General features: G+C 39.3%; 1 protein-coding gene, 2 long non-coding RNA genes and 2 pseudogenes across 4 annotated transcripts; 4 read left to right on the top strand and 1 right to left on the bottom strand.

The window, feature by feature from the left end:
• The first annotated feature begins 16 nt into the window (after positions 1–16).
• On the top strand, positions 17–1,551 carry LOC18022370 (molybdate transporter 1). Its single transcript, XM_006405177.2, has one exon. It carries the CDS (start codon positions 26–28, stop codon positions 1,397–1,399), a length of 1,374 nt encoding a protein of 457 aa, XP_006405240.1. The 5' UTR covers positions 17–25; the 3' UTR covers positions 1,400–1,551.
• A 612-nt stretch (positions 1,552–2,163) lies between these two features.
• LOC18022369 lies at positions 2,164–3,410 on the bottom strand (annotated as a pseudogene).
• Positions 3,411–3,854: 444 nt separating this feature from the next.
• Positions 3,855–10,851, top strand: LOC112088122 (annotated as a pseudogene).
• Positions 10,852–11,720: 869 nt separating this feature from the next.
• LOC112088217 lies at positions 11,721–13,036 on the top strand. 2 transcript variants are annotated; one of them, XR_002900387.1, is made up of 4 exons: positions 11,721–12,005; positions 12,113–12,197; positions 12,561–12,720; positions 12,951–13,036. It is a non-coding gene; the product is annotated as an uncharacterized LOC112088217 (long non-coding RNA). The 2 variants fall into 2 exon arrangements; XR_002900388.1 differs by having other exon boundaries at positions 12,561–12,715; positions 12,951–13,005.
• A 3,204-nt stretch (positions 13,037–16,240) lies between these two features.
• Positions 16,241–17,329, top strand: LOC112088209. The gene is made up of 2 exons (XR_002900386.1): positions 16,241–16,440; positions 16,711–17,329. It is a non-coding gene; the product is annotated as an uncharacterized LOC112088209 (long non-coding RNA).
• Positions 17,330–18,131: the final 802 nt, after the last annotated feature.

Genomic DNA, 18,131 nt, shown 5'->3' with positions numbered 1-18,131 from the left:
AAGTTCAAAACTCAAAACACAAACAATGGAGTCTCAGTCTCAAACTAGTCAACCGGAGACCCCAAAGCGTTCTCCTTTCACCGGAATGTTCAATATACTGAAAAACAATCTTGTTTTCCGATCAAAGCTCGCCGAGCTAAACGGTGCAATGGGTGATCTCGGAACTTACATACCAATCGTCCTCGCTTTAACTCTCGCCAAGGATTTAGATTTAGGCACAACACTGATCTTCACGGGGATATACAACGCCATAACCGGAGCGGTTTACGGCGTACCGATGCCGGTCCAACCAATGAAATCGATCGCAGCGGTGGCTATCTCATCAACGTCGGATGATTTCGGCATACCGGAGATCATGACCGCCGGAATTTGCACCGGAGGGATCTTGTTCGTGTTAGGGATCTCTGGTTTGATGCAGTTTGTGTTCAATATCATTCCTTTATCTGTTGTTAGAGGGATTCAGTTGTCACAGGGCTTAGCCTTTGCAATGTCTGCGGTTAAGTATATAAGGAAAGAACAGAACTTTTCGAAGTCTAAGAGTGTTGGTGATAGGCCATGGTTAGGGCTTGATGGTTTGGTATTGGCTTTGGCTTGTGTTCTCTTCATAGTTCTTGTCAATGGAGATGGTGAAGAGGAAGAAGAAGAGGAAGAGAGAGATGATTCAAGAAGAAGAAGAAGATGGGTTTCGATAAGGAAGATTATAGCTTATGTACCATCAGCTCTGGTAATTTTCTTGTTAGGTGTTGTTTTGGCATTTATAAGGAAGCCGAGTCTTGTGAGTGAGATTAAGTTCGGACCGTCGAAGATTAAGTTAGTGAAGATGAGCAAAAAAGCATGGAAAAATGGGTTCTTGAAAGGGACGATTCCACAGTTACCTCTCTCTGTTCTGAACTCTGTTGTGGCTGTGTGTAAGCTTTCTTATGATTTATTCCCTGAGAAGAAGTTCTCGGCTACATCGGTTTCGATGACTGTTGGGCTGATGAACATGGTGGGATGTTGGTTTGGGGCAATGCCTACTTGTCATGGAGCAGGCGGGTTAGCTGGTCAGTACAAGTTTGGTGGGAGAAGTGGTGGGTGTGTGGCAGTATTGGGAATAGCCAAATTGTTGCTAGGAGTGGTCTTAGGAAGTTCATTGGTTGGTATAATGGAGAAGTTTCCGGTTGGTGTGCTTGGAGCTTTGTTGCTATTTGCAGGTATTGAGCTTGCAATGGCTGCTAGGGATATGAACACAAAGGGAGATGCATTTGTGATGCTTATTTGCACAGCTGTGTCTTTAGGCTCAAATGCTGCCTTAGGCTTTGTGGCTGGGATTGTTTTGTATGTGGTTTTGTGGTTGAGGAACTACGGAAGGGTCAAGCCGACCGGACTTCCCCTGCAAACAGCAGATGAACATCCTTGAAGGTTTTTGATCTTCTTCTTCTATGCTTTCGAATGGCTTTTTGTTTAAAATAGAATAAAAGTTTAAAAGTTTATTGAACTGCATATTACTACTCCAAGTGCATTGTAATAACAACATTAGTTTGATTTCTTTTGATAGCAAATCAGTGTACAATGTTTGTGATAATATTAAAAAAAGTTGGAGAGATGAACCAAATTGCTCTGCAGCCATCTGTAGAACACCGTTTTTTCAAATGATTGGCTATTTAAATAGTCGATTACTAGCAACAAACTTGACTTCTAGTAGTACGTGTCACTGCAGCTTCCATGAAATCATGTTTCAGTCACAGTACCGACCTCAGCCATGCAAGAGGAGAACCATTAAACAAAAATCATTACCCTTAGAACCCAAAAACTCAGATGGCAGACGCCAAACAAAGACCGTGGAGCTAGTAACATTCGTGTGATAGATTTTTCTCTTGAGACTCTGGTATGAGGTGTGAGGCAGAAAACAGATTGGATCTAGTTACATTCTTGGCTCTGCATGAGCTTGGCCAAGCGTATGCCACCAAAAGCAGTTGTAGAAAAGCAATTTAAGAGGTATGTTGTGAGTAAAAAGATCAATCTCTCAATTAAGGACAAAAGGTATTCTTTGTCTTTTGGGAGTTGAGTGAGCAGAGGAGCTGCTTCCAACTTTCAAGTTAGCTTCTATTATCTCATTTTCTGTCTCACTTCAAAAGCTGTGACAACACCAGAAAAACATCCTTAATAGAAGAGTAAGTTTCTGTAAGTACCAAGAACTTAATAGATCTTCTTTGGGGTATGGTGGATTGAATTTGAATCAAAAGTCATATCTCTCATTAAATTTCATACCCCAAAATGCACCTCTTTTACAGTAATAACTAACAATATCTCATATAACACAAAAACACAAACTAACAAAATGAATTATACTCCCAAACATCAATCAGTCTTGCGCTTTGATCTTGAGGAGGGTTCTCGTAGCAACGGCCTCACATCCATTGCATCCAACTCTTGTTCCGAGCAGTCACTGAAGAATCCTTTGTGAACTTCTTTGAGGAATCTCAAAACACTCGCCAATGGTCCTTTCTCCTCACTCTCATCAACTTCTTCCATTCTGAGGATTTATTCGACTCAAGATCATTCTCTCTGAAATAGTCATACTTTGCGATCTGCAGCCAGTTTTTCCTATGATCAGGCCAAACACTACACATGTCATCAACAATCACAATCCCACGCTCATCAGCCAACACAAGATCAAGTGTCTTCTTCGCACGAGGACACTCTCTTCTGCTTATAACTCGTTCCCCAAAGTAAACCTTGTCCGGATCAATCAGCTCAAGCACGAGCTGAGCATATTCATGACAACCCTTTGTGTAAACATACATAGAGAACATCTCACTTGCTTCTTTCAAGAACCCGTGAACAAAAGGTCTTAGCTTTATCAAGGTTTCACTTGCATACCCACTGTTGAACCTCCATAGATCTTTCCTCGACTTTGCTTCTCCTGCTAGATACTTGTAAGATTCAGAGAGCTGTGAAGTTCTTACGGTGTGGATAAGCGTGTGGTCCAAGTCAAGAACGAGATGAAGCTTCTTGTCTTCTAGCCAAGAGATTTGAGAGACGACGCGTTTCGTAAAGGTTAAGGCTTTGTGGCTCATTGTTATCCCTTCGTCGAGGTAATCGAAACATATGCCTTTGCTTTTGTCAACTTTCGAATTGCAGGAAATACAGATTCCATAGCGAACGAACCAGTGATCGCAATTACAAAACAGTGAGTCTTTGATCGCCAGATGTTCGATCTTTCGCCTTTTGGGCTCCAGTTGCAGAGAAGAGTTTACAACTAGAGACATGGTTTCTCTGATTAGGAGCAAGAAAAAACAACCACCAAAAAAAAAACCCAAATTCCCAAATCATCGAGAACTAATCAAAGATTCAAGAGTGAGACGGCAAATCCGGAAGCTGTGAACTCGAGTTTAAAAACCCTAAGGAGGAAATGTCGAAATTTTAATATCGAGGAGAAATAAGAAAATTGTTGAAGACCAACAAGGTTTATAGAGAGAGAGAGAGGAGAGGAAAATGGAAATCCCCAATTTGTTTCCTTTTTTCCTCGAAAGATCTGTCTCTATACGCGCCAAATCATCTAATAGAAATGACTATAATACCCCGTCTTTTTAGTTTTTACTTTTTAGTACTACTTCGTCGGTTCAAAATGATTTGATTTGATTTTTTTGAATTTTTTACACATATTAAAAGGAAAAAATTAATTATAAATGCATATACCCTTTTAATTACTAAAAAAAATTTCACAATTCTAAATCAATTATGATTTAATAATTCATCATCGTTAATTAATAAAATGAGAAATAGCAAAGTATTTGATTTTATAATAAAGCTAATAACCATATTTAGATAATAATTTCTTCATATTTATACTCCATCTGTTACTTCCTAACATGATGATGTTTGATCACTCATGTTTGTTATAGTTTTATGTGTCGTAAAATATTTTGATGTAACTTGTCTGAGATCAAATGAAGTAGGTTTGGTGAGAACCATATAGCATCAACCTGCTTGAAGACTAGGAATGTGAAGCTTTTAGCTATGGGAACAATGCTTTCTCGTATGTTGAAGAGCAGATAAAAAGCACAAAATTCCCACCTGGCGAAAGTGTGGATGACTGCCTACGTCTGTATATATTTCCATGCCTCAAGAGTTTGAAGCAGAAAGCATGATTCCTGGGCTGCATGGTGAAGTGTCTTTTGGATGCATATGCTGGGAAAAGAAAATGTGTGAATAGAGACAGCTTCAGGAACAAGAGGATTGAGCTAGCTGGAGAACTGTTTGAAGAGGGAGATAAGGGTGCATCTGACACATGCTAGACGAACAATTACCAAGGCCATGCAGAGACACCTCACAAGTGGTGGCGACTTGAAGCCTATTGAGCATTATTTGGATGCTTCCATTATCATAAATGGGCTTAGAAGAGCCTTCTCCACTGGAGCATCTCATCCTTTCAGGAAGATGGAAAGGGTTTCTGGTGTTGTAGCTAATCTTGGCCGGCCGGCCAACCCATTGCAGACTCTGATTGATCTGAGGAGAACGCTGCAGCAAGTCCTGTATACCGGCAAGATTGGAGATGATAGATACCCGTAAGTAACATTTCCATGTCCCTTGGTTTGTTTTAAATATTCCACGTACTAAACCTATGTCGTAATGTCTGCATTTGCTCGAATTTAAATCTTCAGTCTGTTTGATCTTATATTCGTATTATCGTATTTCAATTAGTTTATGATGGTGAACACTGTTTCCTGCTGAGTGCTGAGTCCCACCTGTGTTTAATCCATTTATACTGATTTTGTATAGATGATACTTTATTTCTTGTTTCTTTTCCTGGTGAACGCAATAGTTGCTGTGAATGTTCATCTTGGATACAACCAAGAGGATTCCATTGTAATGAACAAGGCTTCATTGGAACGCAGTATGTTTCGTTCGGAACAGATCAGGAGCTACAAAGCAGATGTTGACAGTAAGGACTCGGAGACGAGGAAGAAGATGGATGAGCTGGTTCAGTTTGGAAAGACACACAGTAACAAAGGAAGAGTAGACAGCCTTGATGATGACGGGTTCTCTTTTCTTGGTGCTAATATACACAGTATTGTCATTGGCAGATGTACAGACTCTGGGGATGATAAGAGTGTAAAACTCAAGCACACTGAGAGAGGGACTGTGCAAAAAGTGGTATTATCATCTAATTATTGGGATATATTCGTATAGAATATACTGCATATCTCGTGAATATTCTCTAACTTACAGATATGTATAACTTCCTATATTATCTCCTCTTGTACTTGTATATATACAGCGATACCCAAATCAATAATATCATCAGTTTACAAACATTATATGGTATCAGAGCTTTTGATCCTATAAACCCTAAAATTCTTACTCATCTCTCTCACGATGATCTCTACTTCCGACGAGTCCTCCGCCACTGCTACTCGCACCGCGGTTTTTGACTCCTCCAACCCACAGCAAACGCTGCTCTCGGTGAATATGTCTAATATCACCAAACTCACCTCCTCCAACTATCTCATGTGGAGTTGTCAATTCTATGCTCTTCTTGAAGGGCTCGAGAAGACCACTCAAACCCCCGATGCCACCATCACCACCAACGGTATCGTTGGCCCTAATCCGGCGTACATACCATGGCGACGCCAAGACCGCCTTCTCTATAGCGCCATCATCGGTGCTATCTCTCTTGCCGTGCAGCCGCTTGTTGCCAGTGCTACCACAACTCATGAAGTGTGGAGCACTCTTGTCTCCATCTTTGGCACACCATCTCGTGGACACACACGTCAACTCCGTTTCCAAATCAAAAGTTGCACCAAAGGCACTAAGACCATCAGCGAGTATCTTCGCACCATGAAAGCTAAAGCTGACGAACTGTCTCTCCTTGGTCAACCCATGGATCCGGAGGAGTTCATCGAACAGATCCTCATTGGTCTTCCTGAAGAATACAAGCCCGAAGTTGATGCTATCAACAGCCGTGACAACCTCATCTCCTTCCCTGAACTCTCGGAGAAGCTGATTAACCGTGAAGCGATGATCATGTGTGTGCAGGTTCCGATGCCGTCGTTCCCAGTCACTGCCAACAATGCGTCACGGAACTCTCGCACCAATAACAACTCCAACAACAACTGGCGCTCCTCAAACACCAATTCCAACTACACCAACAATGGGCGTTCCTACAACAATCAGGGCCGTGACAACTCTCGTCCTTCTCGCCCGTATCTTGGTAAATGTCAAGCCTGTGGAGTTCAAGGCCATAGCGTTCAATGCTGTCCTTCTTTTCGCATCGTCGAGGCACATTCTATGCCATCTCCGACTTCATATCATCCGCAATCGTGGAGGCCCAATGCTCACGCTGCTTACGTCCCCAACACTCATCCTGATGATTGGCTAATGGACAGTGGTGCTTCTCACCATGTCACTTCTGATCTCAACGCTTTGTCCCTCCACGCTCCCTACACAGGCAATGACTCCATCATCATTGGCAATGGGACAGGACAACCCATTACGCACACTGGTTCCCTTACATTACCCTCTCATTCTCGTCAATTTGCCTTAAACAATGTTCTTTATGCTCCATCGATGCGGAAAAATCTTATTTCGGTGCATAAGTTTTCTAACACTAATCAGGCTTCCGTCGAATTTTTCCCTTGGATGTTTCAGGTGAAGGATCTTCGAACGGGGGCTCCGGTGCTCACGGGACCAGTTAAAAATGGCACATACGAATGGCCATACAACACCGCTCCTGCTCCTCTTGCTCTATCTGCCTCTCCATCTTCATCTGTTGATTGGCACCGATTGGGCCACCCTGCATTTCCCATTTTAAAAGCTATCTCTTTGTCGTTTTCTCCATCTTTTTCTTGTAAACCCTCAGATTTCCCACCTTGCAACTCATGCTTAATCAATAAAAGTCATAAACTAGCCTTTCATGAAACATCTATTGTCTCTTCTCGTCCTTTACAAATTCTGTTTTCTGATGTTTGGTCCTCTCCTACTCACTCGGTTGATGGTTTTAAATACTATCTTCTCATTGTTGATCATTTCACTCGCTATATGTGGTTTTTCCCTTTGAAATTCAAGTCGCAGGTCGCAGCCACATTCACCCAATTCAAGTCCTTGGTGGAAAATCAATTCAACTGCAAGATTGGGTCCTTTTATACTGATAATGGTGGGGAATTCATTGCACTTCGACCATTTCTTGCGCAACACGGTATCTCACATCTTACCACACCACCTCACACTCGGGAGCACAACGGCATGTCGGAGAGACGGCATCGTCACATTGTTGAAACCGGCCTCTCATTACTCACTCATGCTTCGATGCCAGCCACCTATTGGACCTATGCCTTTGCCACCGCGGTTTACCTTATCAATAGGATGCCAACGCAGACTCTCAACATGGACTCTCCCTACAAACGTCTCTTTGGAGTTTCACCAAACTACTCTAAGCTGCGGATCTTTGGGTGCTTGTGTTACCCGTGGCTGCGACCTTATACGACTAACAAACTTGAACCACGCTCATCTCCTTTTGTTTTTCTTGGGTACTCTCTTTCTCAAAGTGCTTATTTCTGTCTTGATCCCTCCTCTTCTCGCCTATTTGTCTCACGACATGTCACCTTCTGCGAGTCTGTGTTTCCCTTTTCTCATAGTGCAGGGTCTCCTTCACCATCGGTCCAAGAGCAAGAGGAAGCATGGGTTCCTACGGTCACTCCTTTACAATTACTCCCGGCACCAGTTCCTACGCCCCCTGATCCTTCACCAGAGCCGTCGGTGTCCTCTTTGCCGCCTCCTACTCCATTACATGATGTTCAAGATGAGCCGCCAGTCCCAACTCGTATGGTTACTCGCTCTCAGAACCAGATTCGCAAGCCTAATCCCAAGTACTCTCTCTCGGCTTCTCTCTCCAATAATATTGAGCCGCAGACTGTTCGTCAAGCTCTTGCAGATGAACGCTGGAGAAATTCTATGAGCACAGAGTTTAATGCTCAAGTTCGTCATGGTACATGGGATCTTGTGCCTCCATCACCAACGCAAAATCTCGTCGGCAACAAATGGGTTTTTCGCACAAAGTTTAATCCTGATGGTTCGGTGGACAAATACAAAGCTCGTCTTGTTGCCAAGGGCTTTCACCAACGCCCTGGTGTTGACTACTATGAGACCTACAGTCCAGTCGTGAAGGCCCCTACTATTCGTCTCGTCCTTGGTCATGCGGTTGCTTATGATTGGCCACTCAAACAGGTTGATGTCAATAATGCGTTTTTACAAGGAAATCTTGAGGAGGAGGTTTATATGTCTCAACCAGCAGGGTTTATTGACAAAGATCGACCTGACTACGTGTGCGAGTTGAAGAAAGCCCTCTATGGGCTTAAACAAGCACCTCGGGCATGGTACAAGGAGCTCAAGACCTTTCTCACCAGCCTTGGATTTCAGAACTCCCTTGCGGACTCTTCTATCTTCTTCATCTATGCTCATGGTGTTGCACTTTACATCCTCGTCTATGTTGACGATATTGTCATCACGGGCAGTTCATTAGCAAAAGTTCAAGAGCTCATCACCATCCTCTCTAATCGGTTCTCTCTCAAAGACCTGGGTGATCTTTCATATTTCTTGGGGATAGAAGTCACCCGCAGCTCTCATGGACTTCATCTCTGTCAACGTAAGTATATCCTTGATTTACTTCACCGGCATAATATGTCTGATGCGAAGCCTGTCCCAACGCCGATGTGCTCATCCACTTCCCTCTCTGTTCGTGATGGTGTTCCTCTTGCTGATCCTACTGAGTATCGGACTGTTGTTGGCAGTCTACAATACTTATCCCTTACTCGTCCGGATCTTGCCTTTGCCGTCAACAAGCTCTCGCAGTTTATGCATCAGCCCACGACGGTTCATTGGCTCGCCGCTAAGCGAGTTTTGCGTTACCTCGCTGGCACGTCGCATGCTGGTATTTTCTTACGACGCAACAACACCATGACTCTCCATGCCTACTCCGATGCCGACTAGGCAGGTAACAGAGATGATTATACCTCTACTGGTGCTTACGTTGTGTTCGTTGGTCAGCATCCTATTTCCTGGTCTACCACAAAGCTCAAAGGTGTTGCTCGTTCCTCAACCGAAGCCGAGTATCGCGCTGTCTCCACCACTGCTTCTGAAGTTCGTTGGCTTTACTCCCTCATGAAGGAACTTGGGTTCGCTGTTTCTACTCCACCGGTTATATTTTGTGACAATGTTGGTGCTACTTACCTCAGCGCCAACCCTGTTTTTCATTCTCGAATGAAACATCTTGCGTTGGACTATCATTTCATCCGTGAACTCGTTCAGGCTGGCAATCTACGAGTCTCTCATGTTTCGTCTAAGGATCAACTTGCAGATGCTCTTACCAAACCGCTTCCACGTTCCCGGTTCGCCGACATGTTCATCAAGATTGGACTTGCTAACCGCCGTCCATCTTGAGGGGGGATATTGGGATATATTCGTATAGAATATACTGCATATCTCTTGAATATTCTCTAACTTACAGATATGTATAACTTCCTATATTATCTCCTCTTGTACTTGTATATATACAGCGATACCCAAATCAATAATATCATCAGTTTACAAACATTATACTAATGACGATGGGAAGAATTTTGCGGTGGTTTCTCTGAGACAGGTAAGTTCCAGATCATACTGAAGTGAGAGCTGTCTTTAAGATAACGCATATCCCTTTGCATTAATCTAAATGTTTCATTGATCTGTCTTTTACATCTTGCAGGTTCGTTCTCCATGTCTTGGAGATAAATTTTCCAGTATGCATGGCCAGAAAGGTTTTTAGGCTATATAGAGGGAACATGAGAATTTTCCTTTCACTATGCAAGGCATAGTTCTTGATATTGTGATAAACCCACACGCTTTCCCTTCTAGGCAAACACCGGGCCAACTCTTGGAGGCTGCTCTCTCCAAAGGAATAGCTTGTCCCATGCACAACTCTGAGGCATATACAAATTTGACACGTCATGACACTCCCTTCTCCACTCCCAGTGTCAAGGAAATCACCGACCAGCTTCACAGGTATTTTCTTCTCACTTTCACTTGGTTTTAGCAATCTATACATAATATTGAAATAGTACAGGGCTTGGTCAGTTGGTATGCAATATAAGTGATCGACATTTGCTTCCTAGGGAACACCTTATAAGATTGAAACATCTCATAGTGAATATTGGTTTTATCTCCTAGAGTAGTAAAAGATAGCATGACTTTTATGATGTGCACTATCTCTGAAAGACTATGCTAAGAAGTTAGTCATTTGCCTTGTGATTGTGTGATGATACACTGAACATGATTCTTAGATTGTGGTTGATTATTGACACTCCTGATACCGGATTGTTAATATTTTTGTGGTCAGGGTCAAGATGGGGAAATGAAAGGGTATACAACGGAAGGTCAGGAGAGATGATGCATACACTCATATTCATGGGGCCAACTTTCTACCAGCGACTTATTCACATGTTAGAGGACAAAGTCAAATTCCGGAACACCGGACTGGTCCACCCGTTAACGCGCCAGCCAGTTGCAGACAGGAAGCAGTTCGGAGGAATCAAGTTTGGAGATATGGAGCGAGGCTACTTAATTGCTCACGGCGCTTCAGCTAATCTGCACGAGCGTCTCTTCACTCTAAGTGACTCTTCACAGATGCACATCTGCAGAATTTGTCAAAACGTTGCTAATGTGATCGAGAGGACACCAACCGGTGGTGGAAGAAAGATCAGAGGACCTTACTGTAGACTCTGCCAATCTCCAGACCATGTGGTTAGGGTTTATGTGCCTTATGGAGCTAAGGTTCTGTATCAGGAGCTCTTCAGCATGAGCGTCACTCTCAACTTCGACACTAGACTTTGCTGATTCACCTTCTTTATGTTTATATATCATCATCCATCGGTAAATAAATGGTTTAGAGCCTAGGACCACGTGTAGTTTGACTCGGTTCCGGTTCATGTTGGGATTTTTTTTGGTTTGGTTGATATGGTAAGGTTTACCTGAACCGAAACAGCCTTATTAACCAAAGTTATCAAACCCGTCCTGCTTTAGGTTGTTCCGAGATTTGAGTATTAAGCGTTGATGTTTTAATCGGTCTCAACGCTAACCGGCGTATATAAGCCGGGTTTTTATGATTGGTATTTTAATTTGTCATCTATCGCTGATCCGACCGTATTACTAATAATCAATGAGATCTCACCTGGCTAGATCCGATTCGACCCGGCTCGATCCGATTCGACCCGGCTCGATCCGATTCGACCCGTTTATTTCTGATTCGACTAATTGAGATGTCTATGTTACACTTGGTTGGTTAGACCACCTCCAACGCAGGGTTCAGGAGAAGTTCATAGAGAATCTTTTGATTAAAAATAAATCAAAAATAAAAGAAAAGCGATGAATCGGTTCTTTGGGAAGGATTTCAAGAGCCCACTTTTGGAAGGGTTCATCAGCCACGTGTCAGTAATCTATTAGTGAGACGTTTTTTTTGAGACGCTCTCTCTCTCTCTTCTCAAATTTCTCTGTTCTTCGTATCGTCTTCTTCGTAGAGCAATAAGAAAAAGATTCCTGAGAGAAACCTTCAAACCTAATCAGCTGAAGCCAAATCGAGATGCTTAACTTTGCGATTGCGAAGAGATTTGTTCACTGTGACGCAACAAAAATATGGCCTTTCTTGTTCGGTTTTGCGTAGATAAACATACATATTAACAATATTAAAATTTCCATGATTTTTGAGGTTCTCAAAGTCTGATTCTTATGTGTGGATCTATTCGTAGGTGTGAACTGAGAGGCAATGGCAGGAGGTGAGAGGAGACGCAGAAGAAAGGTATAATTAAGCAAGCTTTTCACATTAACATTTGCTAAAACTTGTTTCAAGCCAGAGACCATTCACGTATTGGACGACCTGGTTTCTCTCGTGTGGTTTACTGCAACCAACCTGATTCTCCTGAAGCTGCTGATTCAAGAAATTACTGCATCGAAATGACATCTTGTCTTTCACTCCTCTCGCGCCTTATACCGCTGTGAGCGCCATTGTTCCTCTAACTTTCGTCATTGATTGATTAGATGATCTTATTAGGATGCTCTGCGTTGAAACATGTTTTGTTGTTATCTTGTTTTGAATCTCTAGTTTTAGGTTGGATTACTGAGTTCTGAAATGGGAATTCTTTCTAGCAACTTTAATCAGAAAGGCGATCATCAAAACTCACATACAGGTGTGATGTCTCATAGATTCGTTTTTTACTCTCTGGACCTGTCTAACACCTAAACGGTTATTAACTTTGTTTCTTCTGTGTTTGTTTTTTTATTTACAACGAAGACGGTCTTTTCCGTTGTAAAAAAGAAGAAAGAATGTAGCAATGTGCCCCAGTTTTAGTGAATGAAGCCATTTTACTTGGTTTCATAATATTCTTCTTTTGTTGTAAAAGAGACAACTGTGGTAATTTAATTGTAATCTCCTTGGCAATGGATTATCCAGCTGTTTTGTTATCAATAATGCAGCTCTCTGCAGCTTTTTGGTCCCTAATTAGTTCTTGTTCTTGCACTTTCGTGATTCACGATCAAGAACTTCTCTGCAGGTAGCCATCGGTTCTGTAGAATATCCAAACCAGCTCGCAGTTAAAAGCGCCATGATTAAGCAGTTATTGAAAGACTTCAAGGTGGCTCACGTTAGCAGTCTCCAGCTTAGGAGAAGAGAGGAGAACGAAAGAGCCTTGGGACAAAGAAGTAGAAGGTAAGGTACTTATTCAACCCTTAAAATCCCGTTTTAGATATTACGTTGGATTTTTTTTTTGTCTTAGCTATTGTCTCTTGCAGTAGTGGTACACCACATCCATTATTTTAATAGATGTTTTCAACCTCTAATCCATAGACTTAAGAGTTTTAATCTCAAATGTTTCTCAACATTATGATCTCCTAAACCCTCTCCTTCATCATCTTCTCATGGAAACATCGTTTCCTTTAAGCAGGCTTGTAGGAAAAAGTCTCTGAGCAGAGTTTCATCTTCCCTCCAAACCAAGGTGCGAAACCTCTCAAGTCATTGTGTTAAACCATGGCAAACGTTACATCATTAGTTCTTGCAAAACAGCTACTCTTTTCACTTTTATGACGAGTTTAATGATCCAAATGTTCTTTTTTGTTTGTTTTGCTTCAGTGATTGCAGGTGACCAAGCTTTAAATACAGGACATGCAGATATGCTCTTGTATTTTTTTTTTTAAACATGTCGGTCATTGGCTACGGATTCATGTAAGGGTTTTACAAGCTTGAGTAATAAATTGTTTACGTTGGTTTTACTTTCTTGTCAAATAAGAATCAAATAGTGAACAAAATAAATTATGAAGAGGTTCAGCATTGGAGGAAGAAAAAAGAATAGAGTTCTAAACTATTCATTACTCAAAAAAAAGAATATTATAATATTCCTATGAACTCCATAAAGGGGTTTAGCATTAGAGATGCTCTTAGCTTCCATGCACAATCTATAACTCGTTCTTCGTCTCTTCTCATCTCCATTCACAGTTTCACACAATTTGCTCGAATTCAGGAACATAAGACAAAACCTTAATTCTATCTCCCATAAAGAAAACACTCCTACCAATTGAGTTTCTCTTCTTCTCTCGCTCCTTTCCTTTATCCTCCGGTGGATTTTATGATTTCTCATCTCGAACCCTAATTTTGCAATCCATCGGGGGTACTGCTCTATCTGGTGGGATTCAGTGGTTAGTCACGTCACGTCTAGAAATTTTGATTAAAGATTTGTTGTTGCGTAGATATCGAACCCAGATTTCATAATTTGTTTCTATTTTTTTTCCTTCATCTCTTACGTCTCTTTCCCTTTGTTGAATCGTCGAGGCTTTCAGGTAAAAGCGGATTTTTGCTGCATTATTTGAATTGTGTTTGCTTGAGTGGAATTACGATGGCCGAAGGTGGAAACAAGAGAGACGAAGGTTCGATTACGATTCAGAGAAACAATTTGTTTGCTTCGTTAAAGAAGAAGAAGAAGATGGACAGATCAGGTAAGAGCAAAGGGCCGTCACGGAAAGATGATGCAAAAGAGAGTCACGTTGAGGTCAGAAACCAAACAAATTCATAGGTTTTGCTTATGTTTTATCAGATTATGACCTCAAATGAGTGCCTTTTGTTCTCAATCTCATGAGTTTGAGTTCTCTTTCCGTTCTGAATTGTCTGATTTTGTTTTGTGGTTCCTAAATTTTACTTAGCTAAATGATCGCAAACGTAATAGTTTGTGTTTGGTGATTTATCATCTCTGAAGATAGTTGCATTCCACCTCCTTGAGGTTTTAATTTATGTGTTGTGGTAGCATCTTCTTGCGTAGGCATGTGTGATTTTTTCGGGTTCTGGTGAAATTCTCTTGTTTTAATTGTCAGGAAAGTGAAAGTGAGGAAAAAATTCTTGATGAAGGTGATGTTGATGTGGAGGAAGAGCACGAACATGAAACAGAGGTACAAGCTCGGAAGTTAAGCCTCAAATTTGCTTAGTCGATCTCAGATAAAGCATGATGCGAGGAACGCGAACAAAAAGATGAGCTCAGAGGAAGAACAACAAGGATCAGAAGTAAGATTCACGAACTTAGACGAGAATGTACTGTACGAGCCGAGGTGTTTAAGCACATGGACGCGAAGACCTTGGCTATGTTCTCTTGCGTGAGCAAGATCTGGTACAGGACGCCAGAAGACGAGCGGCTATGGGAGCCGATCTGCACGCGTCAATGGGCTAACATCGGCTACAGCCAAGACCTTTTCAAATCTGTCGTCTTGAAGCTTGGCAGATTCCGACGACTCCATAAGTACTGTTGTATTTTTACAAGGATATGAAATATGTCTTACGAATCTTCTACGCAATTTTTTGAAGACCCTGGCTTTGTCTGCTTGCGTGAGGAAGTTCGTGCACAAGATCTTGCTATGGGAGACAATTCCATAACCAATATTGTCTTCTATGATCAAGATCGTTCGGATTTGCAATGATTTTACTCTATACCTACCTGTTGATTTGAAATTTGTTGATTGATAGATAAAAGTATCTAGCTTGATATGATGTTCTAACCTGAGATAAACATTTTTCTATCCATAGCCGGACTGTCAGCAGATGTTAGCTTTGCAATAATATAGGCAATATTATGGAAATTGAGAAAAAGAGACATTTTGACTATAATGTTGTGAATTTTCTTTAAATATCAATAAAAATAGAAACAGAAATTGTTAATGAATTTTTTTTTATTTCACGGTTATTTCTTTGTATAGGTTCTACAGTTTTTGGAATTTTGAATTCTGTATTTTTTTGTTTTAATATATACTATATTCTATCCCGTGCATCCGCACGAAAACTATTTTTAATTAATCAATTTTTGTAATATATTTTATGTTTTTGTTTTTTATATATAATTTTCTAATAAATGATAAATATTTTTTTATTTATATATATTTTGTTTCTATTAATTAATTATTTTTAGTATATAAATGATTGTGATTAGAAAAACATTATTCTATTTTGTCCGTTTATATTAATATAATAAGTACAATAATTATAAAAACGTTATTATAACATATCTAATTATATTAATCCGAAAAAATTATAGTTATTAAAACATAATTATAATCCGTTCATTCATATTATTTTTATATTTTATATATTTTTTAAGTTTGAATATTAAAAGTTTTAGATTTATTTAATAAAAATATACAGTAATATATTATTTTTATCTTTTTCATTGAAATATTATTTGAATTTAAATATTTAAATTAAATCTTAATTGATATCAAATTTATTATTTTTGTAAAAATATAATAATAACTTATTTTATAATTTTTGATAAATAATATAACCTAAATTTAAGGAAATCTATAATAATCTAAATTTAAATTTAAAATTTAAAATTTATTGTAAAATATAAACTAAAATATATATTATTTTATTAATATTATATTAAATTGATTTGTTTGGTAGCATAAATATGAATTATCTAAAAACAAAATAGTAAAAAACTAATTAAAACTTGTTTGGAAACAAAATACCCTTCTTTTTTAATAGTATAGATATATCTTTGACGTAGTTTAGAATATGTATTATGGATTTCTATATGTTTTACGATTTTTAGAATGATTTTCTGTGTTTAACAAAGTTTAGAGTACAGATTTTGGAAAGTTTATAATGTCTTATACGTAGTATAACCGTCAAAAACGATCTTTTTATGGCAAAAAAAAAAGAAATTGAATGAAATGGCCCCAAAAAACTAAACTTTTTCTGGAAGGGACAACCATAGCATTCATTAAATTCATTAAAGATTGGATGAATTAAGATAGGATGACATCGCTCTTGTGATTTCTGACCTATCCTCATTCCGGGCATTTGAATTTCTTCTCTCGATTGAGATTTTTCGAGTTCAGAATTAACTATTTTCTAGAATCGATTTGGAGAATTTCTCAGGTTCGTAATTATCGCAGGTTCGTAATTATCGCAGACTTCTTATTTTGATTATTAAGTTCGATTCGATTCCAGAATCGATTTGATTATCGCAGGTTTCGTAATTCCAGAATCGATTCGATTTTTTGGGTTCTGCTCTTTGTTTTTGATTAAAGTTGATGAAATCGTTGAAGCTTCCTAACTTTTTCAATCTTATATGCGGATCACCTTTATGACCAATTCTGCTGCTTGATTATCTCTTGTGATTTTACTTTGTTTGTTCTTAACTATGAATGTTCTTTTGTATGTAGGAAATGGGAAATGAAGGGATAAGCTTGAGCTTAAAGCAGTCAAAGATGGCGCTATTATGTACATTGCTTTGGATAAAAAGGCTCTTTTATATGAAAAACTTACAAGGGCAGAGCTTTCATATGAATAAGTAGAACTGTAGAAGAGAAGTACTATGTAGATTTCTTTAGGAAAGGAATTGATCATGAAGAAGATTTACCACCATTAAATACCTGCAACAATTCCATTTCAGCACCACCAGAAGATTTAAAACCAGATGGAGAAGACGAAGGTTCTCTGTTTAACACCAAATTTGCGGGACTTTGATGCGCAATTAGGACAGCTGATATAAGTCAACACGTGCATATGTTCAGGAAAACTACATTGTTGTCTCATTTTCTCCATTAGTCATATGTCTGATACATAACACAAAGAAGGAGAGAAGGAAGCAAGCGAATTGTTATAGATTTTACATTTTTACTCTGCTTTTATCAAGTGAATCAACATATATCTCTTGCTAATCTTCTTGTTGAAAAATCTGTGCAGAGAGGTTCGTGAAGAAGTGAATTAAACGAGAGAAAATGCAACATAATTGAAATTGGATGTTTATACAGTTAGTATTGTATGTTTTATTTTACTTAATATCTACTTGTATTATCTATCTAAAAACAAGTAGAATCGTAACCACTTAGAAGTATTCAGGAAGGATGTTTATACTTTTAGGAAGGGTTTCTGAATAGCTTTTTCAATTTAAGCAGATGTGGTGATTCTTGTAGGCCATTGCTTTCTTCCATTTAAGCAGATGTTAATGAGTACCCTTTACACTGCTGCAGAGTTTAATTGCAGAGATTGATGCTAAAGATCTCACTCCCACTAAAATTGAAAAGCTATAAGAAAATAAATTTTCCCAAAGCAAATACTGATAGGGCATATGACATGTGGTCTTTTTTGTAATGATAGGGATTCATCATATATCCAAGTTAAGTGAAAAGTTACAAAAGACATAAGTACCAAGTTAAAACTCATTTTCATTTGCTCAAATAGTAAGGGGTTAACATATCAAAAAGGCTTCCTTAATTCCAAATTTTGGAAGCATTTATAAATATTTAGAAAACATTCATACAAATTTAGGAACGTCTTCATCAATAATCAAGAAACAAAGATATGAGTATTAAATAAGTGTTTATACAACTTAATTCAGAAAATCGATCTACATATTTAGGAAAACCTTCCTAAACTGTAAAAAACTTTTGTGTCTAACTCAAATTGAGGAAGTCATCCTACACATTTAGTAATGTCTTCCTAAAACGTATAAATGAAAAATTTGTGCCTATGTATACAATGACGCAAATTTAGGAAGCTGTTCTAAACATTTAAGAATGCATTCCTAAATTTATAAATAGACAACAAATTTTCTTAGGAGAGTCTTATAAAGTCTCTATGA

This window comes from Eutrema salsugineum, unplaced genomic scaffold (genome assembly GCF_000478725.1).
Source record: "Eutrema salsugineum unplaced genomic scaffold, Eutsalg1_0 scaffold_15, whole genome shotgun sequence".
NCBI classification, from domain to species: domain Eukaryota; kingdom Viridiplantae; phylum Streptophyta; class Magnoliopsida; order Brassicales; family Brassicaceae; genus Eutrema; species Eutrema salsugineum.
The sequence above is the reverse complement of the archived record's forward strand: the minus strand, read 5'-3'. Positions and strand labels throughout refer to the sequence as shown.